At 43.1% G+C, this 27,043-nt stretch overlaps 1 protein-coding gene across 1 annotated transcript; it reads right to left on the bottom strand.

Annotated features, from left to right (window-relative positions):
- Positions 1–6,750: 6,750 nt before the first annotated feature.
- On the bottom strand, positions 6,751–18,999 carry MPC1 (mitochondrial pyruvate carrier 1). Its single transcript, XM_086461056.1, has 5 exons — positions 18,929–18,999; positions 12,815–12,818; positions 10,096–10,192; positions 8,523–8,655; positions 6,751–7,767 (listed from the first exon to the last, which is right to left on the bottom strand). The coding sequence occupies exons 1-5, from the start codon at positions 18,997–18,999 to the stop codon at positions 7,749–7,751; spliced, it is 324 nt and encodes a 107-aa protein (XP_086317182.1). The 3' UTR covers positions 6,751–7,748.
- Positions 19,000–27,043: the final 8,044 nt, after the last annotated feature.

Raw genomic sequence — 27,043 nt, 5'->3', positions numbered from 1 at the left:
CGTGCTTTCCGTCTTCAGTAGCTGCTACATACCACGGTTCCCCAGGGAATGGTTTTTTAAAGACCTAACAGTCTTTCTGATACTACCAGTGATGTATGTCACCTCTCTACAGCTCTGAGACCAAAGCAATGAGCCTCACACACCTCTTCCCCCACCTGGCTCCTCCGTGAATCTATAGAAGGGCAGTACCTCTTTGTTCATGTTAGATGCTGAAGTGCTAATACCAGGAATTACCGAGGCAGGCTGTGGTGGGCAGCAGGCCAGAGAAATGTTGCTCATTGTGCCTTCACAAAAGTCTTCTGCAGGGTCCAGCCATGGGGATCTGGCATGATGCCAGAGTGCATGTTCTCTGGACTTGCCCTCATGGCAATCCCAGGACTCAGAGATGTCCAAGCAGGCATTAGATCCCACCTGATGATCTGTTCAAGACCTTTGTAACAGGGGCATATCTATGCTACCTCCAACAGGCAGTTGCTGGGTTTTCAAAATCCCAGCCACCTTCTTCAAACCATTTCTTTTAGTAAATTTAACTAGATGCAGCCAAAAAAACTAAGTCTAAAATTTAGAGCAATTTTCTGGATTGCTACAGTCCAGAGAGAGAGAGTGGCACTTTTAGGGGGCAGTTCTTCTCATCTAAGGCAGTTAGTTTAGTAAGACAGAGATTGCTTTCTGCTCTCCGGTGACTGCAGGGGAAGCATGGATGACTAGGTCAGACCAGACACTTAAGTTTCAGTCTGATGAATTAGGGTGAAGAACCTCACCATTACCTCTTTCAATTTAAATATAGGCAGGACCAGCCTTTATATGTAATTTCTGTTTACTTTTACAAAAATCTATTTATAGTGAGCATGATAGGACTGCTACTGTAAGCAAAGCAAAGATGGGAGATTAGGTCTAAAAAGCCCAAAAGTAGCCCCCAGAATTGATGGCATTGAAGTATTGCCAATGCTTTGTTACAAATGCATCTTAATGCCAAAGAATATCTGAGAGCAAAATATAAAAATATGAAAAAAAAATGTCCTCTTTGTTTTTTTTTTTTTCACTCCCAATTTATAGATAGATAAAGGTAGATACAGATCACTTAAATCTGGGTCTACCCTCCAGGTCTGCATGACTTTATGCAGGAGCGTTTGGCTCTGCCTTGGATTACTGGTGGCTTTCTGGTCGTCCAGAGAACACAGGCTGAAGCTGCGGTTTTGTCGCTGTGTGCCCAAGTGCACGGTCTCGCTGCTGTAAGGCAGAGAACAGCAGTGCGAACATGGGCTGCCTGAGCCCTGAGCAGTGCGGGGGGCTGGCTTGCATCCTACCGCTGCCCCCTCCTTACAACTCTCACTCCTGAGTGAGGCAAAGGGTTTTGTTTGCTCCCCTGTTATTTTCTTGAGCAGAAGGTTGGCATAGTCACCCCAAATTTATTTTTCCTAGTTTCTCTACTCAACAGAAATTCTTAATTCTCTGCAGTATCATGAAATACCATGAGACAGTCATTACCTTGCCATGAAAAGCAGGCAAGTCAGAAGGCCTGTTGTTCAATATTTCTGTGCTGATGAATTTTGGCTGATAAGGCAGTAGGATTAAAAAACTATTTTGCTTTTCTAGAAAGCTCAAATTCTTGTTTCTGAACACAAGTCAAAAAAGCCAGTACAAAATATCATTTTACCTTTAGCTGACAAACATATCACATTTGGAACTAATTTCTGGTTTCATGTTGAGGGTGCTATGGATTTCAAGTCCCAATTTATTTTTGTTATAATTTATTTTTATTATAGTTTATTTTTATTATTCCTGCACATCACCCAGAGTTACATGCCTGTCTGGCAGAGCACACACTTGGTGGCTTCATACAGCTTCATGGTATTGTTTCTGCTGTGACTCAAACATTTCCAGATGCAGTCATTGCTTCTTTAATGACAGAAAGTGACCTCACTCACAGGTCTCTGATGTAGGGAGCTGAGGCATGCAAAAACCAACTACAAAAACAAGAGCTGTTTCCTGAAGTGCTTCGCAGGCTAGGTGTGTTTGCAGTTCACAGTGACACTGTGAGCTACTGCAAAGCTTTGGAGGGAAAGGTAATGGCTCATCGTGGGTAACACAACACATGCAAGGAAGTAACAGTCTTGTGAGCTCATCTCTCTTTGTAGCATCGTACACTCAGATCAGGTATCACAGAGGCTTGGTTAACTGATACACCGGGTACCTCGCCAGATCTTTGAACCCGTTCCTGTTCCTAACAATAATCTGCCTGAGAGCTGATGCTGATGTTTACCAATTTACAGTATAAGAAACACACAGTATTAGAGAGGTTACCAATTACACTGCTAGCTTTGTGCTTTTCTTCCAGGTGACCCACAACATCAAGTGCCTACAAAAATACCTTGTAATTGGTGCTTTGCTTCCCCACAAACAAATACAGTAATTGCCTTAGAATTTTAAGCAATCCCAGGGGCAAGGAGACATGGTCTATCCAAATGTCTAACAGAGGAATGTTTCAAACAATCTTGCTAATCCCTTGGCATTGCTACAAGTTACAACCTGGAGATCTTTCTGTGTTTAAGCCATGATCTCAGATTTAGGCAGACTGCAGAGTGATAGATTAGAGAAGATTAATATCTTGTCCTGCCAGGAGACAGCTTTAAGATTTCACACCACCACATGTCCTCTTCAAAGAGTGAGAGAGGCTACTAGTATAATTTACATCACTCAATGCCACTCCAAGAAGGCATCACTTCGGTTAATGCATACCCTAGGACAGCAAGCATGACATGAGACTTATTCCATAAATCAACACCAATTAAAGCAAGTTACAGCATGGTTCTCCCCTAAGTATGTTACGGGTTAAACTCTTTCAAAATTATTAAATACCTTCAAAATTATAAGTGGCTTGCTTTGTACCTTTACATTTCTCTACACAGTGGGCCAAATAAAGGCAGCACATAAGTACTTGCCAGTGCTGCTGTAATTGGTGCTGCTTTCTCTTGCACCAAGGGCTGAGTTTGGACCAGTTATCCCCATACAACAGTTTCACTTAACGAGAAAGACATGACCCAGATTTCAGACAAAATGAATAAACCGAAAATTCCCAGGCTTGTTGCCATAGTTACTTGAAACCTACTGTTAAAAAAGGTGGGAAGAGAAGGAGAAAAAGTAGGAAGAGAGCAACATCACAGTCAAGATTAGGCCATGTGATGAAGACAGAGACAATGATCTTGAAGGAGCAGAACCTTAGTGATGACACTCAGAGCAGGTTATCCAGGAAGCAAATATTTCTGCCCTGTGGTTGCTATTGGGTTGATTCTATGGACATTGGTTATTTGTAAGTGGTTACCACAGTGACTAAAGGTAATGCACTGGCAGCTATTGGATCAGCAAAAGCAGAAAGGGATTGGGTGGGGAGATACAGACTTCTCCAGAATTTATTTAAAAAGAAATTGCCTCATTTTAGAACACCTGACTGCCTGCTTTTCCACTTTACATAGATAGTGAAACTCGCAGCAATGTCTTATTCTATCAGAATAAACTTTTTAGCTTCTATGTAAGATGACAGCAGAAATACTCCAGCTCTATAGAAGCAGAACTGCAGACATACTACATTAGGCAGTTAGCACTGTTCTTCCCCAAATGCAGACAGGATCAAAGTATCCTGTGAGAAACAGGCTGAAAAACCTAAGAGAGCTGGTGACTCTGCTTGTCAATCTTTCCTATATTACCATTTTATATTGTTGGTAGTCTGTCACATTAGGAAGAAACAGGCTGTATTCATAAAGGGCTTTGTGCTAAGCCCATCAATGAATCTATCACACTAGCAGTTTTTTTATTATTCTCTATTGCATCTTTTTATTCTTGCTCTTCTTCACTCCCTGCACTTTCTTAAAACTGGCATGTAAAGCATAACATGTGTCTGTGCCCATGGCAGCGCAATACAGGTTCATGTACATTGGAAACACACAGATGAAGTAAATACATTTGATGATTTGATGCCCTACATATTAGTCTGACCATAATATCCAACTAATATTGTATCAGCATTCATGTGAGAGCTCAGGGAAGGCACTGGAGTAGTTGGAAGACTACTCTGTCCTAATCTGGGAATGTGTTTTCTGAAGACTCCACTTCTATGTCAAAACCTGTCTTGGTCCCAAGGAGCAAACCCTCCCTTTCTTGGTGCCTTCTGAGACTTGCTTGCAGCTTACTGAGACTTTTTTTTTGGTCCCTTCCCACCCCCCCAGGTCTCTACATTGCTGTCCTTGCTCAGATGGCGCCATTGTGCCTTGTACAGAGAACAAAAGATAACCCGCAATGCTACTGAGAAAGAACTACATTTACTAATAATGTCTTTTCTCAGACAGCTGGCAGGCTGTATTTGCAGTACCGTGGCTAAGAGTTTTCTGCTGATTTTAGAGTAGGGAAAGCTCACTTTTTCAGAGAGGTCATAGAAGTAAAATAATAATAATAAAAAAGTATACCATACTTAGCAGCATTAGCTAAAATGATTATATAGCATGAGACAGTTGTGGGAGGTTGAACAAAAGTCAGTACTGTTCAGGTAGCTGTTGTTACCCTCATTAAAGCAGCCTTGTAAGTAATTTCTTCTCTTCTGACCCCACAATTCTGGTTATTGCTTTCTGTCTATTTATTACTGTGCTACCAAATGACCTCCACATTTGAATCACAAAGCAGCAAGCTTCCAGATCAAGGACATTTAATTTTGCAGCAGCAGAAGAGATTGTGAGCTATTTCAATGCCATAGTAAGTCATAGTCTAAGCCTCCCCTCGAAGAAGTCGGTCAAGAGATCTCAAGCTCAAACCGGGGAGAAAGGGAGAACAACAGACTGAGAGCTCAGCTGGTACTGTCTCCCACTTGAATTCTTAAAGGTCGCATTCCTTGGCAGCAGTCTGGCAGCACTTGCTCAGAAAGGTGAGAAATTCTTTTGTCTGAAAACAGGAAAAACAGCAGCTGAGCTGCAGCAGCAGCAGCCACTGCAGCAAGACAAGAAAGGCCACGTGTTTCCCAGTCTTACTGTGGTGGAATAGAAGCATGATGCACAGGACAGCGCATGGGATCAAAGCAGCACAGGTGTCTAGTGGCAGGACACATCCTACAGTTGAAAAGTTATTAGGGTTAAAGCAAGCTGTGAAATGAAAACCAAGTAGGTATTCCTGAATAACAGCATGTAGAGATAAACCCTATAATCTTATAAATCTAATTTTAGATTATTATTAATCAGTGAAGCTGACACAGCCCCATTCTTTTATCCAATGCTATGGGGGGGAAGGAGAACAAGAAAAAAGGAAGCCATTATCTCCAGTAAGGTATTCAGACTCAAGAATATGAAAATCTCCAAAGGGTCTTTAAAATGTTCTGTTTTGGATTACCCCAGTAATCCAGTGTCTCAGTATTTTGTGCCAGAGGAAGAAGGTGCAGATTAACCATACAATTATTTATTGCAATAATTCCTCATTTCTCCTCCTTAAGGTTCTCCCTTCTGCCCCCTCCCCCAGCACCACTATTTAAGCAAAGAAATGGTAGGTAAATGGTTTGATAAATAATGCTCTGAAGGACACAGGTCACAAGCCACTTGGTGGTATTCTGCCCATGTAAACTTTTTTGTCACTAGGCAGACTTACAGGCTATGGAACATCCGCCCCAGGCCCGAGTTCTGGATCCCAGACTGGGCTCTGTCCCTTTAGGTCCCATGAAAGACGCTTTGCTCCACTCCTCCCCTTTTTTGTAGAAGCTTGTAAGGACTGCAGGAAGCATCACCAGTTTAAAACCTAAGCAGAGCAAGTTAGAGCCCACTTTCCCCCTGCAATTCACTCTTGCACTACTCCAGTATGAAAGAACTTGAGCCTTGTTACAGTGAATGGATAGAGGGGGAAGAAAGGAAAGATAAAGGTAGAAGGAAATACATGAGAAAATACAGTGCAGGCAGCTACCAGGAAAATCAGAAGATAAACTCTTGTAAATGCTATACCCTAGGTAGGGAAGTTAAGACAATTGGCAGTTCATGAATAGTAATCAAAGCAGCAGGTGAGGCTGCTTCCATGTATTGCAAGCTTTACCCACAAGCAGCCCAAAACACTACATTTCATACCTATGAAGTACAAACTAACCTACAAGTTACTTTCTCCCCAGAAATAAGATAACAAACTGTGAGGTGCTAAGGTAATCTATTATCCTTATCTGTTTGTATCTAACTACTCATCTATACAAAAGTCTAATGCTTCTTCTGTTCCAGAAGAGGACTACTTTTGTGACAAGGCAGCAGTACTGCAGGGGCAGCTTTATGCACTAATTTTTCTAAAGCAACGAGTGGCAGTCAGTACTAGTTTTACCCATCCAGCAGGGCATGCCCTGTAAGCCTCTTTCTTGTATGACTGTTACAAAATAGAGCCACCATGCAATTGCGAACACAGTATGAGCCTAGGATTAGAGCAAGTCTTAATTTACCATCTTAGAATTCCTAGAAGACAATATGTAATATTTACTCAGCTGCAAAGGGAGAGCCCTGAATTCAACCCTGCCTATCACAGCAGGAATACTCAGTCTCATACACATTTTCCTCAGGGGGGAGGGGGGGAAAGAAGTACTAGGTATTAGGATCCAGACAACACTTGCCTGAACTCAGTACATACAAAGGATAATACCATTTACTTTTCCAGACTGTTTTTGCTTCATGCTGTTACAGTAATAAAATGACACTACACACTAAAATTTCACTTCAGGATCTGGTATTACAGTATGATAAACAAAACTTTTCAAAATGGTGAAAGGATTTATTGCCATTTGGAACATGTTTATTGTTCAAAAACACCGCACTGAAACAAAATCCATCACATACACTCTTTATCATCTATATCTTTACAGCAATGTAACTTTCAGGCAGGTGATGCAGGAAAACCACACTCCCAATGAAGTCAAAAACTACTGAAAGGCACTTTGTGTCCTTCAGGTATTAGACTCCAAACAAGTTAAGTTTTTGCCTGTATAAGGATTCCATACACCTAGAACAACTCAAACAGTAGGGGAAAAAAATAAAATCCATTTAGAACTTCTTAAAGAACAATATCAGACTTCATTGCCTTCCTTCATTCAGTGCTATGCTTTTTGCTTTTCTGAGTCTTAAATAATGTGCGCCTTAAGAATGTATGTTAATAAAGGCTCTTTACTGAGACAAGGCATGCAGTAAGGGAAGAGGGAGAGCTGGTCACTTCCAGGCTGCCTATCTACACATTTGTTCTTGTAGATTAGCAAGCCACTGCTTAAGTTAAAAAAAGAAAGACAAAAATAATAGGAATGAATGCACCCAAGTTAAATGGCTTTTAAGAATATGTTAACACATAGAACAATGATACCACCTACAGTTCTGTTTACTGACCTCTGTTCATGTTGATTAGAAAAGAAGTTTTGTCAAACCATCATGGGCCACTTTTGTAGACTGTTAGATAAAAAAAGTTGGTTTTCAAATATTGCTTGTTATTTGGATGACTAACTCTTTATTAAAAGGGTAGTTATTGAGGACCTGTATGGCAGCAAGACTTTAAATGCAATGGTTTACATCGCTGAATAGTACTGTTTAAAAGGCAAGATAAAAACCAGTAGTAGAAGGATTCTTGATGGGGTCATATTCATAATCAGTGTTTCTGTTTTAACCCCGTTGAAATTGTCACAGCAACTGTAGATGGCAAGTCTTCCTTGGTTGTAATTCAGGATGAACACATTCCCTGGCTTATTTCAAGTTAGGTATTTAGTTTTAGTTTTTTTTCTCCAGCCTGTCAAGAGAAGAACAGCTTTTGTAAGAGTGACTATTAAACTGCAATTGCTATAAAGAAATCTGGACTTACAGTAGAACTTTAGGTATGAAGTACATTTGGCCAGTTATTTATGCAAAGGCAGGTCTGCTTGCAGTTTTGCTCAGTCACATTTTTTAATTGATAGTTCAGGAGGCTTCATCCTCCCATTGCTCCACGCAGATTTCTTGGAGCAGAAGAGAGAAAAGCTATAATCCTGACCCATCAGGATTGCTGGGGGCAGCATCTGTACTACTTGCTACACAACGAGGGGGTCAGACTGCTTGCAGTTTGTCCCCCAGTCACACTCAGTTGCACCTACCTCATTTACAAAACAGTCAGCTTAGAGAGGTTTTGCTTGATTTCTCTTTCACACAACCCCTTCACAGTTTTATGGATGCTTCCCTCTCAGGAATTAGTTATTGAGACAGACACATGTGGACTAATCAACACAATACATGAAACAATCCCCAAAATAGCCAGCAGCTGCTGAAAGCCCTGTCTACATCCATGACCATAAGGGTTTTCATCCTTTTCTGTGTGCACCCCTCAGAAGCTTCAAAGGAGGTGCAAGGCAACAAGTCATAGTTCAGCCTACTGACAACCACCTTGTTAATCAGTTTGCAAAATGTAATGAAGTTAAACAAGTTCAGAAACCATGCAGGGGTTTGCACCACAGTTAACAGAGCATTCCAAGAGCCATCAGTTTGACTTCCCCTTTTTAAAGGGTGACTTGCCTGTGTTTGATCAGTCGTCCTCCTTGGATAAGTTGTGCAACTTCATTAGTCAAGTGGCATGCAAAAAGAAGCCAGTTCCTTGGCTGCACTTTGTAGGCAAATCTCATGAAAGTCAAGGAGTAACAACACAGTGCTGCAGAACACAATAGATATTGTTAGTAGATTATTTTTAATATCTGCATTTTGTTGAGGCACAACTTTCATACTAGTGGAATGTAATGACAAGTAGAATGCTTCTCACTGCTTTTGAGCTCTCCAACAGCCCTACAAACTTGTCCACTTTGAGGATCCAATGCAGGAAAACGCACAATGGTGCTCACTTTGCTACACGTAAAAAATCTACATACGGGGCTGCAGCTTCCCACAAAAGCTCATTTTCCTCATACACTTTCCTGTCACGCAACTAAAGCCTTTTTTGTTATTACCTAAACTATCTCAGCCAGAGAATAAAAGTTAATACCAACGAGACGTGGCCTGTCCTATACAATTACTCCAACAATTTCTACAACAGTATTTTTAAAAATACTAATTCAATACAATTCTTGCTGGGAACATTCTAAAATGGACTTTAAGAGAAGGAGGTTTCCATCCCCAGGAAATCAGGAACATTCAGAAGCACAAAGCTTTGTTACATGCTTTCCAGGAAGATGAGAAACAATTTTAATCTACTCTACTATCATAACTGCATTTAAGTACAGGAAATTACAATCCAAGAAGTCACTAGCTTTGCAAAGTTCTGACAGGCTTAAAGAAAAAAATAATCAGGAAATGAATTGTTCATGGAAAACAGCTTTTTTTTTTAAGTACAGAACACAGAGGATGGGAAAAATATTTGCACACACACCACCCTATATAAACTTGTAAAAATTTTAAGAAGTGTCTCAATGTTGCTAAGCTGGTAGCTACCACCAAAACACAATGTAAAAATAAAGCAAATAAACTAAAGCTATCAGATTCATGATCCTAGAGAAGTATTTGAACAATAACAGACATCTAAACAAAAACTATACATGTTCCAGAAAAGGTGGAAAAATATTGCTTATGCATTTAAAAATAAGTTCTCATGCTTTTCCATTAACAGTCACACTATCCTCTCACAGGCAACTGCTCTGCAAGGAGTTAACCTCCCTCGGCTGCTTTTTGCACCCTGCAGACCAAGCATTACCATTTCTTCACTTTGTCAGTGTTGGTATTTAAGTCTCGCACTAACCACAAGGCATCATTGTTCTTGATACAAAGAATAAAGTTGGGTAAAGAGAGGCATTCTGAACCAGTGCATGCAGTAGCATAAGACACCAAAAGAATTATACTTTGGGAGTCTGGTGATCAAAACTGCTAAGACTCAAGACCTGCCTCCCTCCCCCCAAATTACTGGAAAGCCCTCTATAGAAGAGCTCTGCAACTTCTTAGTACCTCAATTTTTAAGTGGCCTCTGAAGTCGTCGTTATATAACAAGATATTTGATATCTGTATCTGCTTTGATCACAAGCTTGCAAGCAACTAGTAATACATAACTGCTTGAAGGACAGAATCTGTAGTCAGTTTACTGACACGAAGTTGTCTCGGGTCTTACCAAATGTCATTCGGCCACTGATGATTTCTGGAGATTTCTTCATGTCATTAATAGCAGCAATAGGAAGTCCCCAGTTGGCAACTGGCCCCCAAAAGTGCTGTAAAGAAGGGAAAATAAAGTTACACAGAAACAGAGACCTCCTGCAGTATTCTTATAGTTTTCCTTAGCCACACAAAGCTTCAGAGGACAGGGTTAAGGGCAAAATTCCAAGTTAAGACAGGGACTACTTTTGATGTAAGGGAGATTAACTACACACTTTTCGCAGGATCTAGTTTTCAGGAGGGAAGGAGGAGGAGCCCACTCTGAATCTTCTTGCAGACTGAAGAGCAACTACTGTAGGCCACTGAAACGCAGTTTTGTGCAATTACACCTCAGCCATCATTAAGCAATCTGATTGGTATAGACATGTAATAACCTCAGATTTACAGCTCACTTCTGTGCAGAGAATTAGCATGCATCTCTTTCAAATAAGGCTCTTCAAAAATGTAATGAGAACACCAGGAACTGTTGAAGAACTGTTTTCATGTTATGCTGAGGATCGAGAAACGCTTGGCAAGCATCTTCTTCCAAGTGCTTACACTATCTCTCTGAAAGAGGAGGGCTATACAACCAAACCAAACTTACCTAGAGCTTCATCTGCACTTGCTGAAACAGATTAGTGATTGCCTAAAGCTCAGTGATTAGACAGATGTAAGAGTAGAGCAGTTAGGTACTGGTGTGTACCAGATAGAAAACAGAGACAAGAAGTAGAAAGAATCAAGTCAGAAAAAACAATGTGAACTCAATTTGAGGGGTATTGTCTAAAAGGCTCCAAACTGAGAAAAATAGTGTTGCAAATAACATTTCTACTAGTTACAAGTAACAAGGCATCAGTAGAACTCTTTCCACGGAAACAGCACGCAGTACTTGCATCAGTTTCTCCTAATGGGAAGCCAAGGATGCTCAAAGGTAACTTGGCCAGATATGGCAAAAGAGATGCACCTTGCGAGAAAAAGCTTTGCAGATACCAACTATATGCATCCTTTTGACACTTCCCCCAACTACAACACCGCAAAAATTCCAATGATTTGAAACTGGCAGGGGATATTTACATTTGTTGCAATTTTTATTCTAAGATACTCTTTTACCAGTCTGGATACTAGCTTGGAACACTACAGTAAGATTAAAAGCCACACTTGCTTCCTGCAGATTTGGGTTCCAATACAAGAAGCTTAAACTCACTTTTTTCTATACTTTTTTTTTTAGCTAAGTCGTACACACTGTTGATAGTTTAACCTTAGTGCAATATGCAAAACAATGTAGTATTTCTGCAAGTGTCTACAGAATGTGCATTGGTCCGAACTCAGACTTATAAGAGTGTTTTGAAGATGGCAATAAATTTCTATATTCCTACTGATAGGAAAATTGACATCTGTAATTATTAAAGCCTCTCAAGCATATCAGAGACAACACAGCATAACTGAGAAGAGTTGCATGGCTACGCAATATTTACACTGTACAGCAATGGTTAGATAGTGTGCAGATATGTACCTATAACACCACTTATGCACAAGATACATTGCAACAGAACAAGAACATTCACAAAGTCAGCAGCACACGAGATGTTGTTTTAGAGGATTTAATGTAGCTATTTAAATAGTTTAAGTGACAATAAGAGGACCAGAAGTCAACATCTAGTCAAATAACCATGAGTATTTGCACAGTAAGGCAGCAAGACAACTTGTGTTAGCATAATCACACTAAAGCAGACTGCAAAAGGTAACTTGGTGAGGCAGTACATGTACTTGGTGAGGTTTTTACAGTCATTTCAGGAGTCTCATTTGAACAACTGTAGTTTCAAAAAAATAAGTCTTCAAGGCTCTAACCTCGATTCTTTGAATCTATAAAACAATTACAGCTTTGAGAGTCTTAGTGACAACATCATGACTACTTAAAAGGTAAATCAAGTCAACTTAGCATTTTTACTTAATTCAGCTGCCATTAGAATGTAAACAAATAATACACTATAGACTATGGACCACTTCAAGCTTCGGCTGCACAAGCGAAAGAATCATCAGTTCACATCCCAGCAGCACTGCAGCAGTAACTTTCCTCTGCTGACCAGGGAGCTAGATTTGGAACCTTCTTACCCGAGATGGTTATCCAGTTTTAAGCACTTCCAGGCAGGCAGCCCTCTGAACTTTCCACACACAAGAATTAAACTACATCTATATAGTCTGCCTTTGGTCTATGTAGAAGAGCAAGTCTTCCATAAACATTATGATTCACAGTATAACAGGCATAAAATAGCCACTCCCAATTTCAGAAGCAAACTGAAAGGCTGAAGGAAAGAAAAATCTGTAGTGAGAGTTACATTGTACCATTTATCGGCTGAAGTAAAGCTTGTTAAAAAGAAGTCAGATAGTCCAGTTATGTACCAGTATTGTTGCTATGCAGAAGAGTGGCTCCAGATTGATCTGATCTCCTTAGCAAAGAGTATGGAAAAAAAAATGCAGCCCCTTTAATTTTGTAGTGATTACTTTAGGAGACATTCTGAAGGAGCTAATGTTTGGTCACCTTAACTTCGGACTTGTGAATAAATATTACTAGTGCATCACTCCTGGAGGCTCACAGTTGCTTTTCAGATGCAGGCAAGGACATAACAGTGCTGGTACAAAAAGACTGCAAATTACTGAAGCTAGGGAGAACGTGAAGCCAGAAGTCCCTTCCCTTTTCTTACCGTACTGTTCGAGAGCGCCATCGTTGTTTTCCATTCAAAAAACACATGGAAGAAGAGAAAAAAAAAGTTAGTTTCTTTCATAATCAACACAGAAAGAAGCGTACTACAAACAGAAGATAGGCAGAAGTCAGGAAACTGCCACGACATTAACCTTGATTGATATAACAGCACTTAAAATCCTATTTACTTCAAAAGCTGCCATTGTGACAAGTGCCTGCTGCTCAAGTATTTCTTTCCTAGCAAGATAAAAATCCAATTATGGTCTGTGGAAGACATTCGTTCCCTGTAGACTTCAAAGCATCCCACCCCAACTAGTTTAAAAGGATGCCAAAAGCCATCAAGGTTTGTCATGACAAAGCTAAACAGCTACAGTTCCTCTGTGGAAGTTCTGAACAAGTCACCTGGAATTCTTTGTATACTCACACAAGTAGGTCAAACCAAACACTGCCACAGATCTTACTGTCACTAAGCTCAGGCCAACCATGGCTGCACCAAACATGAGCTACAACACTTTTTCAGTAACCTAACATGCAATTACACTCCAGTCATGTATGGGGTCATTTATGTGATCATATAGGTAGCAAAATATTTATATAATAACTTAGTAACCTGTGTGAAAGCTAGACTACAGCATATCTTTAAGACTGCTTGCTACTATACCTTTTAAAATGCTTCCGAAGTTTTAAACATTCTCTTTCTAACAAGGATAGTGATAGGGCTCAGTTCTGAATTACAACTCACAAGAAACCAGCTACTGCTGACCTGAGCTGAAGAACATTTCATAACAGTCTTTTCTCTCATGCTGATTTCCATCTTCTTAGAGCACTGTTTTACAGATTGCTACGGTAAGAGTCAGGTCTACTTAGGAAATCACACTGGATACACATTTCAGTGAGTCTTTGTTGCAAACCACAGGCTGTTCAAGATCATAGAATAGTCTGGGTTGGAAGGGACCTTTAAAGCTCATCTAGCCCAACCCCCCTGCAGGGACACCTTCAGCTACATGAGGTTGATCAGAGCCCCGTCCAACCTGACCTTGAATGTTTCCAGGGTTGGGGCTTCTACCATCTCCCTGGGCAGCCTGTGCCAGTGTTTCACCACCCTCACTGTAAAAAAACTTCTTCCTTCTATCTAGTCTAAATCTACCCTCTTTCAGTTTAAAACCATTGCCCCATGTCCTATCACAACAGGTCTAGCCAAAAAGTCTTTCCCCACCTTTCCTGTAGGCCCCCTTTAAGTACTGAAAGGCCACAATCAGGTCTCCCCAGCGCCTTCTCTTCTCCAGGCTGAACAGCCCCAACTCTCTCAGCCTGTCCTCACAGGGGAGGTGCTTCATCCCTCTGAATTTTTGTGGCCCTCCTCCGGACCCACTCCAACAGGTCCATGTCTTTCCTGTACTGAGGACTCCAGAGCTGGAATATGCTTGGTTGGGCATCCTTGACTAGTCTAACCACTTGGTTTTTGATTTCTCATTAACTGAACTGCAGCAATAATTAACTGAAGTTCACATGACAAGTGCACAGTTTGCTTTTTTCATAAAACCTGAACTGAAGTTCAGATGTGCCTCTTGGCACAGTTTTTGTGCCAATACAAGTCAACCTCCACTTTTAAAGTGCAAGTTGTTTTCATGCAAGTGAAAGCCTAAAATAGAATCAAACTGCTGCTATTTTAACAAAGCAGGCAGCTCTGGAAAAGGTCTTGGAAGGCTGTCCTCACACCCATGTGAGACTGGAACAGTTATTAGGCTCCTAGAAGAGGGCAGATTCAAGTCATATAGACTTTTCCAGAAGCAGGCATCCAGCCCCAAAGCTCTGCAGCCAACACAGCTGCAAACAAATGTGCTATCTAATAAGCGAGGACACCACAGCAAGGGCATGTGTCTATTCCTGAAGTGACACCGTTCCAAATTAGTAGTTTCCAAGAACTACATTCAATCCCTTGACAAAGCAAACACTTTGTTCTAAAGTTTCCAGAACCATGGACAACAGTTATTGGATTCACTCACTCATCAGTTTCTGTCTGTGCTTTCTGTGTAAGTGTCTAGACATTACAAGAGGATCCAACAGATGATCAATATCATATACTGCTACTACAACTCATTGGTCAGTAGGTCAAGAGAGGTTCTCCCCCTCTACTCTGCCCTGGTGGGACAACCTCTGGAATATTGTGTCCAGTTCTGGGCCCCTCAGTTCAAGGACAGGGAACTGCTTGAAAGAGTCCAGCGCAGAGCTACAAAGGCGGTTAAGGGAGTGGAACATCTCCCTTCTGATGAAAGGTTGAGGGAGTTGGGTCTCTTTAGCTTGGAGAAGAGGAGACTGAGGAGTGACCTCATCAATGTTTATGAATACATAAAAGGCAAATGTCAGGAGGATGGAGCCGGGCTCTTCTCGGTCATGTCCAATGACAGGACAAGGGGCAATGGGTGCAAGCTGGAGCATAGGAGGTTCCACATTAACATAAGGAAGAACTTTTTTCACTGTGAGTGTGACAGAGCACTGGAACAGGCTGCCCAGAGAGGCTGTGGAGTCTCCTTCTCTGCAGACATTCGAAACTCACCTGGACACATTCCTGTGTGACCTGCTGTAGGTGGTCCTGCTCTGGCAGGGGGGTTGGACTAGATCTTTTGAGGTCCCTTCCAACCCCTAACATTCTGTGATTCCAGAAAGACTATATTGGAGAAGATTTATTTTTCCAAAGTTTTCATGTGTCTTTTTCTCATACTGGCAATAAAGATACTAATAGACTAGATACCTATATTGTAAATACAGATGAAATCACCATTTCTCCCATACTGCTATCCCCTAAGTGGAAAGAGTATTACCCTTCTGCAGGAGTTAGATTGTTCAGTTCTCAGAGCATAAAAGACAATGGCAGCAGGCACTGTGTCCTTCAATTTCTAGCACAGACCAGTAGAGGACATTTTTTAAGTGCTTATGTCCTCAAGTTTAAAGATTTACTGATGAGGAGAACAGAAGATCAGCTAATTCTAGTTACACTACTGACGCTCCCTCTTCCAAAGTTCGTTTCAATTAAAAGAAAGGTCCTAGACAGCTTACATCAATATAAGTTCTCAAGCTTTACAAGGAATGAACTATCTATTTCAAAGCCATCTACATTAACAGAGTCACTACATTTGCATTACTGCCAAGTCATTAGGAAGAGACATTTCAGAAGCGTCCCAAAAGATGTCAGTCTCCGTGCTTATTTTTCTATTACCAGAAGATTTTGGGACTCCTTGGGATTTGTTATGTGACTAAAGTAATTTAGGTTTCTACCATGAGAAGATGCCAGAGCTTGTCTACAGTGGCCTATAGGTCTTCTCTCTTAAAAGAGGAGGAAAGCTGTTTTACTGGATGTTTTTCAGAGACACAGTTTTAAATTGTTCAGATACAAAGTAAGAGGACTCAGTTGCCTACTGTTAGTGGCTCAGATAATGTTAGCAACAGTTGACATTTTTAGGATCCACAGAAAAAAAGGCAACTTAAAGTTCACAATATGTAGAGCTACCAAGCTTTCATATGCTAATCAGCTAGTTTTAAATTAACATTACTGCTGCATTTCACAAGAAGCAGGAAAAGTCTACCTGCAACTTACATTCTTACTATGCTTGCTTTAAAACATTACGAGACAGTTAAGGTGATTCTATACTTACATGATTTACAGTTATTTAGATCCCTATTAATCACCACATGAGAGAAGCCAGATGTGAAACTGGCAGAACATTTAATTATTACTGACAGTTTTAAAAGCAATTTATCTTGTTTCTTTGTTCAAGATCCAAATGCTAACCCATGATGTAATGCAATTCTAATGCCAGATATATCCACCTGAGAAAAGCAGCATGCATTCATTATACTTGCTTTCATATTTTCAAGTTACAAAGCTGAAACTGAAGCTATTTATTCCTATAGATGTCTGCAAGTTTTGATTGCCCCCAGCCATAATAATGGAACACTCAATTCCACTGCTTTGGGTAACTTCAGTTACTCTATTTAGAGTCAAGCAATTTAAAGCACAACACTGGTATTGCAAACAATATCTCAATTCATCATTTTCCACAAATGAGTTTCCCATTTATAAAGCCTTGCTTCACTGCAGTGATGAGATGCTGATTTCTAGAACAGACACAATAGTCTCAGAGCTCTGAGGAAATTCTTGCTCTACAAGCAAGACAAGAAGGGAATTTTCTTCAGGATAGAGTCCTGCAGTCTAGGGAAGCAAGAGCCTTCAGGAAGGAATGTAAAGAGATACGGCTCTAAAGCAGACACACTCCATTTCTCCTATGAAGAAGACAGACTACAGTCTTTTGTTGACTTATCTAAATTTTTAACTCAACATAAAGCCAAAGACTTAGACACTCATCTCCTAGTAAGCAAGAAACAATGCTGAGAGACCACCCTGGATGGAGCAACTGACTTGAGCCCTTCATGACACGCCCAGTAACAGAAGTACAAATTAAGCAGGCGTCTTTGTATGTAACAAGGCAGAACCCATCCCACAAAGGCAGAATTCTGTGGACTGCTCTTTTTTGCAATACAGTCTTACTTAGCTTATTTCAAGACTAGAATTAGGATGTGACACAGCTGACAAGGCTTATTTCAGCTACCTTCTCAGTTTTTGGTAAGGAAAACGATACTTCCAGCAAGTAACTGTGGTGGTGATAGGAAGCAGCTGTCATCTCTTACAGACTTTTGTTTGTTTCTTCTAACTAAGCAGCAGACTGCTATTTTACTGGCCATTTACATGCTTCACACAAAATCTGGTATGATTAACTAAAAGTTAATATTAAAACGCATTACCAAGCTTATGCAACACCTTGGAGAAGCCTGCTCTGACCTTTCTTTGTTTTGCTTCAAGGATGTTCTCCCCCTTGTCATATTTTACTCATCTTTTTGCCCCACGACTTTTTGATTTTGCAAATGCCAGACAAACGCTTCTGCTCACTGAGCCTTTATATTACAAACCCGCTTCCATGCAGGCTTACACCGTCTCCTACTACTTTAACCAGTTTCTCAGATAAACAGATGTCCTCCTACATGCTTGCTCAACAAACATCAGTTGCAATAGATGTAGGTAGAACAGCAAGCAACAGCTATAGTAAAAGGTTGCTTAACCACCTTTATTAGAAGAGCCCATTTTTATTTGTTTTGTCAAACTGCTTGTCAGCCAAGGAAACTTCAGCCTGCCTACTTGAGACAGTTCCTGTACAGCAAGCAGTTCAACCAGATTTAAGCAAGTATGCCGCAATTGTATCTTCAAGACAGTCTTGTCTTGTGATTTCTGTTCGAGAAGCCATACCCCTTACCACAGCACACAAACTGAGGCATGACAAAAGTATTGACCTGTCTGGGAGGTGACTTAAGCCACGTCCCCATGAAAGCGGGGCTCTGATCAGCCTCTGAAAAAAGTACCTATTTACACATACTCAGAGATTGGAATAAGTGGCCTTAAGACTGCATCTGTTACCCAGCTCGCTTCCGCCACAGCCGAGCAAAGCCCCTTCTGCCCTTGTTGCAGGCAGCGGTCAGTGTCCGTGCCGCCGGCTCCCGCGCCTGCCGCCACCTCGGCCCCCGCAGCGAGCGGTGACCCGCCTGCCGAGGGGCAGCACCGGCGCTGGCAGGAGCCGCGGGGTTTCAGGGACGGGAGCAGGAAGGTCACGGAGAAGCGCAGCTGTCGCGGCAGTTTCAAACCGCGTCGCTTCAAGGTCAAGCCCGGTCTCCCCGGGGTGGGGCGGGCGGGAGACTGACAGCCCTGGCAGCCTCCGCAAGCCGAGGTGACGACGGGGGTGCTTCGGCGTCACGGCGGGCCCCGCGGCCTCCCCGCCCGCCGCGACCACCCCCTCCGCACGTCCGGCCCGGCTTCGCCCTCGCCCAACGGACGCCCGCTCCCTCCGGGGCTCCTCGCTCCCAGCCGCCGGCGAGGGGCCAGCCCGGCAGAGGTCAGACGGCGCCGCCCGGCCACCACCGTCGCCCCAGAGCTGCGGGGAACTTGACGGGGGGTCAGGGAGGAGACACCGGTCCCCGCCACCCGGCCGGGCAGGGAGGGCCGAGGGGAGCGGCCGCCCGAGGCGGAGGCGGGCGCGGCGGCCAGCGGGGACACCCGCCCCGCGCTCACCTCATCAGGTAGTCCCTGAACTCCTTGCTGCGCACATAGTCCACGGCCTTGCGGCCCAGCGCCCCCGCCATGGCGGCCCTCGGCGGCAGGGAGCGCCCAGCCCGCCGGCCTCACGCGCTGCCACCACCGGCGCCGGTGACAACTCCCCCGCGCCGCCGCCCGGCGCCCGCTTTACGGCAGCGCCCGCGCCACCGCCCCCTCCGTCACCATGGCGCTCTCGGCGCCTATTGGCCGCGGCGGCCCCGCCTCCCTCCTCCCGGGCTCCGAAACCGGGGAGACGGTCATGGGGAAGGGGAAAGGCACGGTGCCGTAAAGCAACGCGGCGAGAGGAGGGGTGGGGGAATTGTCGTAAAGTACGACGAGGAGGGTCGCCATCGGCTGAGCTGCCGGCATTCCTCTGCAGCCCGCAGGGGAGGGCCGCGCGGCGGCTTTCCGAGCCGCTATTGGCTGCAGGGAAGTAGCTGGTGGCTTCCCATTGGTTACCGAGGGGCGCATCCCGCCCCCCGCGGTGTCTCGCTCCGCCCTTCAGTGGCGTGTGTCAGGGGCGCCGGTGGGGCTGGGCGGGCGGCCGCGGCCGCGGCCCCCTGCTGCGGCTGCCTGCGTGCGCCCGCTCAGCCGCCGGTCCCGCTGCCCCCGGCCTGGGTGGGGCCAGCCCCGCGCAGGGCCAGCGGCCGCTCAGGGCCGGTGCCCGGCAGCGCCGGCCCCGGCAGTGGCAGCCGTGAGGGCAGGGCGAGAGGGGGTCCCGCGGAGCGGGGGGCGCCCGTGGCAGCCCGGCCAGCCCGGCGGCAGGCTCGCCGCGGCCGCCTCGCTGTTTGCCGTTACCCGGAGCCCTCGAGGGGTGAGCGGGCGAGTCTCTGCTTCCTCTCCGGCAGTCGGTGTTTTCCCCGTCAGCGCGGCGGCTGCGATGGCCGAAGGCACAAAGCTCACGGGCCCCAGTGGCGCACACAGCGGGGTGGAAGCAAGAGGGCCCGTAATTGCGTTAGTGATTTTTAAAAACATATAATCCTAGGGAGGTTTTAAGAGCCCAGTTTGTGGACTTTGAGTTTTTGGAGCAGGGAGTAGCGGGTTATGACGGAGCACTGCAACAGTTCCTTCTGTACCTGGAATGGTGGGAGATACCGTCTCTTACCAGCACTTTCTATTTCGTACCTGAGCAGAGGTTACTCATTTAGGAAAGGAGATAAAAATCTAACCTTGCTAATACCATCTCCATAAAATTTGGGCCATACAAACAAATACCTATATGTGAATTACTTCTTTTATCTTCACTCAGTGTACTAGAGATAGTGAAAATGGATGTTTATCTCCTCCGCTTTCCAGAGACTTGCAGCCTCAGTTTTTACAGTCTAGAACCGCGCTGAGAGCGCAGCCTGGAGTGTAGCTACGCTCTTCAAGAAGGCCTGGAGGCCAGAGCTGCTAGGTTTCCTTCTGCTTCCCTCCTCTTCCCTGCAGGATCTCTGGGGTTAGGGGTCGGAAGAAAAAGAGTAAGAGCTCTGCACCCTTCTCCCTGATTGCTTGCTCATAGAGCAGCAGCTTTGGGGAAAAGTATTGTATACACATCCTCTCCTTTTTCTATATCCACAACGTATGATAGGACACCCCATAACCAGCCCCAGCTTTGCTGTGTGGGAGAAAGAGTTTTGATCCCCTTGGTATACTGCATTAGGAAAAGTCAAAATGTAGCCCAACGTATTCTGTGGACTATTTAGACTCCTCATCTAAAAGCAGCAGTGTGAATCTGAATAAGGTCTCAGAGAATCATTTATTCTTGTTGATTTGACTTGTGCTGATGGAAGGTCTATGGAAATCAGTTCTGTATGTTCAAACAAAAATCTCATGTATTGTGATTCCACATATCCTATATGGCCAGGCTCAGTCACTAATATTACAGCTACAGGTTTACCGAAAAATGTAGCTTTATTGCCCTTTACTGAAAAGTCATCAATTTTCTTAAGTCTTATGTATGGAGAAAAAAAATAATTCTGTCTGCATTGCTAGGTGGTGTTCTTTAGTCTTTCTTCCTGGAGTAAACAAGTTCTTTCAGCCTTTTCTCACAGGCTGTGCCTTTTAAATCTTTAAAGCTTTTGCTTACTCCATTTTTATTTACAGCTTTCTTAAGGCATAGCCCCAACAAGGGTCATCATGCCTCAGTCAGAGCCTCACCATCAGTGCAGTACCCTTCTCTGGTTTTGAGAGTATCCCACTTTGCTTTCAAAGTAGTTAATGGAAAAATCATTAACCAGAAATGTGCCCAGAAGAAACCAGTCCCACATGACAGGCTCTAGAGTTACACAACAAAAGCAGCTAGCAAGGATTCAAAGTTTGCTTTTGCTGCAGTAATGTATGTATTTATAATGGTTTTATTTGCATACTATTTTTTAGGTTTCTTATGAGGCTATTGAAAGTTGTACAAAAGACCCCTTAAATTTGTCACATTCCCAGCTTCCCTTTTAGGCCCTTAGCCTGTTTGACAGAGAAATTAGGTTGGATTTGATATGAGTTGTTCTTGGGAAGTCCATGTTAGGTGTGCTTTTAAGCATGTTGTTCCCTGAATGAATATTAACTGATTGTTTAATAAATTATTCTATCAATTTTTTTGGATATCAGGCCATTTGACTTAAAATTTGCTGGGGTTTGTGTAAGAGTCTTCTCTTCAGACACATGCACTTCTCCAGTGCTGGACTGCCCTGTCCTTTGCGTGAGCTGGAGGATAATCACTGATCATCTCAAATTGCTTCTCCTAGGGCCTGATGGACCTCAGAGCAAGTTTCATTAGGTCCTGCCACACATTTTTTTCTGAAATACCTTTCACCTATTATTGTCCTGGTCTGAACTATGCTTCTATCCATTTTTCACCCTGAATTTAGACCTATTTTGCGTTGTCACCATACTTCTGCCTTTTACCTGTTATGAGCTCTTTCTGCATTACTTAATGACTGCAATTTCCTTTGTCTTATTTTAATTTCTAATGCTTTTATCAGACTTCTTTAGTTGTCTTTTATGTCCCGTGATAGTTACAACTGATTTCATGCCTTAACCGTTCTGATTCTGTTATCTGCAGGCTGACACCGTTTCTTTATTTTCACCTATTCATATGTCCTTTCATCTTTTTACTGTATGATCCCTTTTGAATTTTAGGTCATTAGGTGCTTGTGAATAAGCCAAGCCACCTATGTCTGAGGATGGCTTCTATGTTTCTTCTAATCAGAACAGGTAATTGTAGCTGGTTTGGTTTTCAAACAGACAGATCCCCTGCAATCTTTAACCCCTACCTGCCATTTCCTGGAATTTCTTCCTGTAATTCCCATTGCTTTCATTTGTTTTTCGATAGCCTTGTACTTCTGACCTCTGCAAGGAGATGCCTCTGAAGTTCATTAGGCTGACCAGTTATTCTTCTCGTTTTCCCTCAGCCTTTGGCCAGGTCACTACTTTTTAAACTCACTCTACAGACTTTTGTTACTGGCTGCCTTTACTTTAAACTCTTTCTCACTAGATTAGCAAGCTGGTGTGCTTGAATTCCCTTCCTTGGTTTTAGCAGATAGCCTGTAGGGTTGTCCAGCAGTTACTCTACATGGGACACTGTCTAATAACAGAAGCTTTCTGTAGATACCATTTCTGCAGCTCATCGTCCCTTGCTGCCAGCGCACATCTGTGCTCTCCTGAACTGCTCCCTGCAACTGCGGGGTTGGAGGAGAGCATCTCTGGCTCCTTCGTCGTTGGTTCCACAGATCCGCAGTGCTAGCGCACCTGGCACTGGCGGATTTGCCCACAGGGACACATACATAAGGTAGCCAGGGCTGGCTGAGCCGTAGTAAATTTTCCTAGTGTCTTGGATTTTGTCTCTGTGAGGAGGTGAGCTGTTGGATGATGGGTCTGTTTAGCAAATGAGTACCAAATACCGTGTCTCCCTCAGAAGAGAATCCCCATAGCCCACATTCCCGATTTCTGGGGGTGGCAGGGGCGAGCCTCCCAGCTGCCGGGGATGTATAGCCCTCTTCCTGTTCTCCTCATCCCAGAACTGCAGCTCAGGAACCAGCACTTCTTGACCTCAACAGATGCAGATCCAGCTGCTGAGTAAAGCAGCCTGCAATTTTTCTCCTTTTAGGGCATCCCTTTCTTTCTCTTGGCACGCCTTTACAGGCATATGCATGGTGACATGTCCCTGTCGGGAAGAGAGGAACATACTACCTGTCTGGCAATAAAACCAGTGAGGAAAAATATGTTATGGACATTGCAGGACAATCTACTAGTGCTGTGCAGGAGTTATGCATCTAGCACAAGACATGAAGTCAGTCCTAAAGGATGTATCTGATATAACTGTTAACAAACATCTGCAGGGGAAAATGATGGTGCCTTTTCCCAGTTGTGAAAGGAATTGCAGGAAAACGTTATTTGGAGTGTTGCATGACAGATGAGGGAACAACACTTAAACAAGCTGTTCGAGAAACTGTGACTTCAGGACTGAAGTAGTTATTATTTCCCTGCTGTGGTAGCTCCAAAGTTGCAGACAAATACTAAGAAAAGATGTATTGCTCAGACAGCCTTCTTCGGCCTGGTAATGAAATATCTGTTCATTAAAGTGGACACAAGTCATCTGGTAGGTAGACAAGAAGATTGAATAGAGCCGTTGACTATGGCATTTAGTCAGCCTGCAATATCAAATGGAGCCAAGCAAGAGCACAGCTTGATGTGACACTTGCGTTTATCTTTGCATCTTTGATTACAGATACATTATCCCTACATGCTGGTGTGATGCTTGAGGAGTTTTATTCAGTGTGGAGCGTACAGCAGTAACTAAGTAGACTGAGCAGCTGAGAATGCTAACTCAGGAGGCCACCTTATATAAATAACAAATAATCTCTGTAAAATGCACCGTCAGCCCCCATGGTTTGCAGAGACATCCAGTGTTAGTCTAAATGCATAACAACTGAATCACTGTAGAAGAAACTATACCTCATTTTAGAAAACATTTTCTCAGTCTTGAAAATTATAGCAGCTAGCAGGTAACAGTTCTCACACTGAGAATGGAGCTGGCACGCTATCGCACAAGATCAGCATATATAATTTGCAAAATTAGTAGTTTTTGTGTAAAACCTGATCAATTAGGATAAATTACTACATTAGGCTAAAAACTAGAGGCATTTCATCTTCTGCAGTTCTCAGTATGAACTGGAGTAGGATCAAGCATCAAAATAAAAACATTTATTTCCCACCGGGCACCTGCAAATAAGGCAATAGTGTAATCATTAGAAAAGCACAAGAAAAAGACAAACCCTCCTCTATTAATGGCCAAAGGAACACTGTGATGTAGGAATTACAACGGAAAAAGTCAAAAAGTGAAAAGTAACAATATGCAAAATAAATCTGGAAAAAAATTTGGATTGCTGAGACATAAATATTGGCAAATTAGCAGCTACTGTGATTAACAATCGTAGGCAAGCCGAGCAACAGCTGGGCAGAAGGAACTGAAGCAAGGGATGCTACGTATAAGAAAAAGTATTCTGTCAGCATAGAAGACAAGAATTCCAGGCAATTGTTGCCATTATCACGGCTTTTCCCTGCCTTACACGCAAGAAGACGTGTCTGTCATGATTAGATTACAGTCGAGTGGGTCTGAACACTAGAAGCTTTTATTAGCATATTTACTCCTGTTATTCTAAACTATATATGTAGGAATCACACAAGCTCTGGCCCTAACATGGTCTGTATCATATGCACATAGAAAGCAGCTAGTTCTGTGCTGGGGGGGGGGGGGGGCAGGGAATCATGTCTGAAATTGTATGGATGAGGGGAACCAGAGTACAACACGCTGGCAGAGTGGCAGCTGGGTTTGCAGTGAGGCTGCGCTGGTGCTTTTTCTCTGTGCCCGGGAAGCAGCCTGGGTGAGCTGGAGGCCGCTGCTCAAGGGTAGGAGCAGCACTCACTGCCGGGCTGACTGCCAGCTTCAGACCCTGTTCGAGGGGTGGGAAAAAACCAAAACCAACCCAAAACAAACAAACAAACAAACCCCCCAAAACAATACCTTACCCTACTAAAGCTTACAGAACAACTATTCTTGAGGGCAAGTTTTCTCCGGGGAATTTTTTTCCTAAAAGCCAAATGGCTGTAGATGAAGGATACACCCTGCACGAGCAGCACTTCATGTGTGTGGTGTAGTGAAGCCTCAGGGCAGCAGGAGGATGTGGCTTTTCTGTGATGAGGTTGCTCCGAGTCCTCAGTTAGGCACACATGATAAAGCACACATCCGAAATTGCAGGTGAAATTACTTAAGCCAACCTCATGCTGAAATACATGTAGTGGTGATGGCTATATCCATCTGTGTTTTTACAGTCATGAAGAATGTATTGTTTTTAAGTGGTTTAAGATCTTTTTCTGGGCTGAAGCTCATCTCTACAGTTTACTTATTTAATAATACTTCAAATGAGATCATTTTACATTCTATTTTAAAATATAACCCCAAATTTCTAGGGCTGTTTAGAATAAACCAGTTTTTAAAACATGGGGGGAAATCTGATTAATGGGTTTATTCACAGGTTACTTATACTTCCATTTGGTAGTGTAGATAGATACAGGTTCTGGGCTACAAGGGTGTGGTGATTACTATTTAAAAATAGACCTTTATAACAGTATTTGGTTTTTAACTTACAAAATTCTGTCTTCTTAAGTAAAGAAATTATAATAAATGGTCATTTTTTTAACAATTACACCCCCACATCCATGTGAGAAAAAGCACTGAACTGCTGTTCCTAGTATTGCACTGCTGCATCGCTGGTATTCTTGAAGCAATTGTGAATGATTATCTCATGTTTGGGAAGGAAGGGATGAGGGCTGCTTGTTCAGTCACGTGCACTCTACTAAGTTAGGTCAGCTGGGGTAGGAGAGCCACTTCTTATAACACCGCTTTGCAAAATTCTCCTCCTTCACTCAGGGAAACCTTTTACAGTTAAATAACATATAATCACTTCATCACTGTGATTATCATGTGCAGAGAAGCAGAGCAGGAGGGCTGCAAAGCAGAGCTTTGTGGAAGCTCGTTGTGGAAAACCTGCCTTGGTGATGAATCCAACAGGATAAAAGAAGAGTAGAAATAGTTTTCTATTCTATTTAAAAAAAAAACTATTACCTTTTTCTGAGGAAGTAGTATCAATGCAAAGTGGCATGATCATCTCAAGAAGGTTGTGAGGAGGTTTACTCCTCCATCGCTGCCTTGCAAAGTGTGTGCTGAAACACTTGTATTTCATGAGAACTAGTCACAGGTTTCCTCCCAAGCTTTCTGTGTCCTTCTTAAAGCGTTTTATCCAATAAAAAGGCCCCACAGGTCGTAAGGAGGACCCTAAAACCAGGGTTCTGACTGCTGGCAGAAAGTAAAGGGGTCAAAGCTGAGACACACTGTTAATTAATGACAGTCATTTAGCTACATAATCCTTTTCTCAGGACTCATGGGTCTTTATTGAGCTGAATAAATATAAATATAGTAGGACATGATAAAAATATAGGCTCCTGGTATGTTTCACTACTAATAAATCTGCTTACCATATTTAAATATGCTGTTTCCTGGTATCTTGACCCTCCCCAGCCTAAATAACCCAAGTGAGGCCAGAGGATGGCCAGGAGAGTGGGATCATTCCTGGTGGAAACGTACAATTCTGTGCTTCTCTCCTCTTCCAGCCCTTCCACTGTTAAAGAACAACTACCCAAACTACTGCCACTGGAAGACCTTGAACACAAATATTGGTAGGCTTGATTTAAGAAAAAAAGCAGGACACTTGAGCCAGAAAGGCACGATTATACCAGGGCTCACTTGGGTCTAATCACAGTATCCTTGGTGGTGGTAAATCCACTAAAGTTAGGGTCAGTTTTTCACTTGATGGACTGAAATTTCTCCCACTCACTGGAGAACTGTGAGAGCAAGACAGTATCTAGGATGCCCCTGGCTTACTAGAGGAAGCCAAAGGTTGTCTTTGATCGAGTTGTTGATGATGCATATCCAGATAGGGACCCTGAAATCACCTTTGGCCTATTTCTTTAAAAGAAAGGGGGAAAATTTCAGTAGACTACAGTGGATAAACAAACCGTGGGCATACAAGATGAGTAACTTGAAGGTAAACATGCCAA

This window comes from Leptosomus discolor, chromosome 2, assembly GCF_034619465.1.
Source record: "Leptosomus discolor isolate bLepDis1 chromosome 2, bLepDis1.hap2, whole genome shotgun sequence".
Taxonomy (NCBI): Eukaryota; Metazoa; Chordata; class Aves; order Leptosomiformes; family Leptosomidae; genus Leptosomus; species Leptosomus discolor.
The sequence above is the reverse complement of the archived record's forward strand: the minus strand, read 5'-3'. Positions and strand labels throughout refer to the sequence as shown.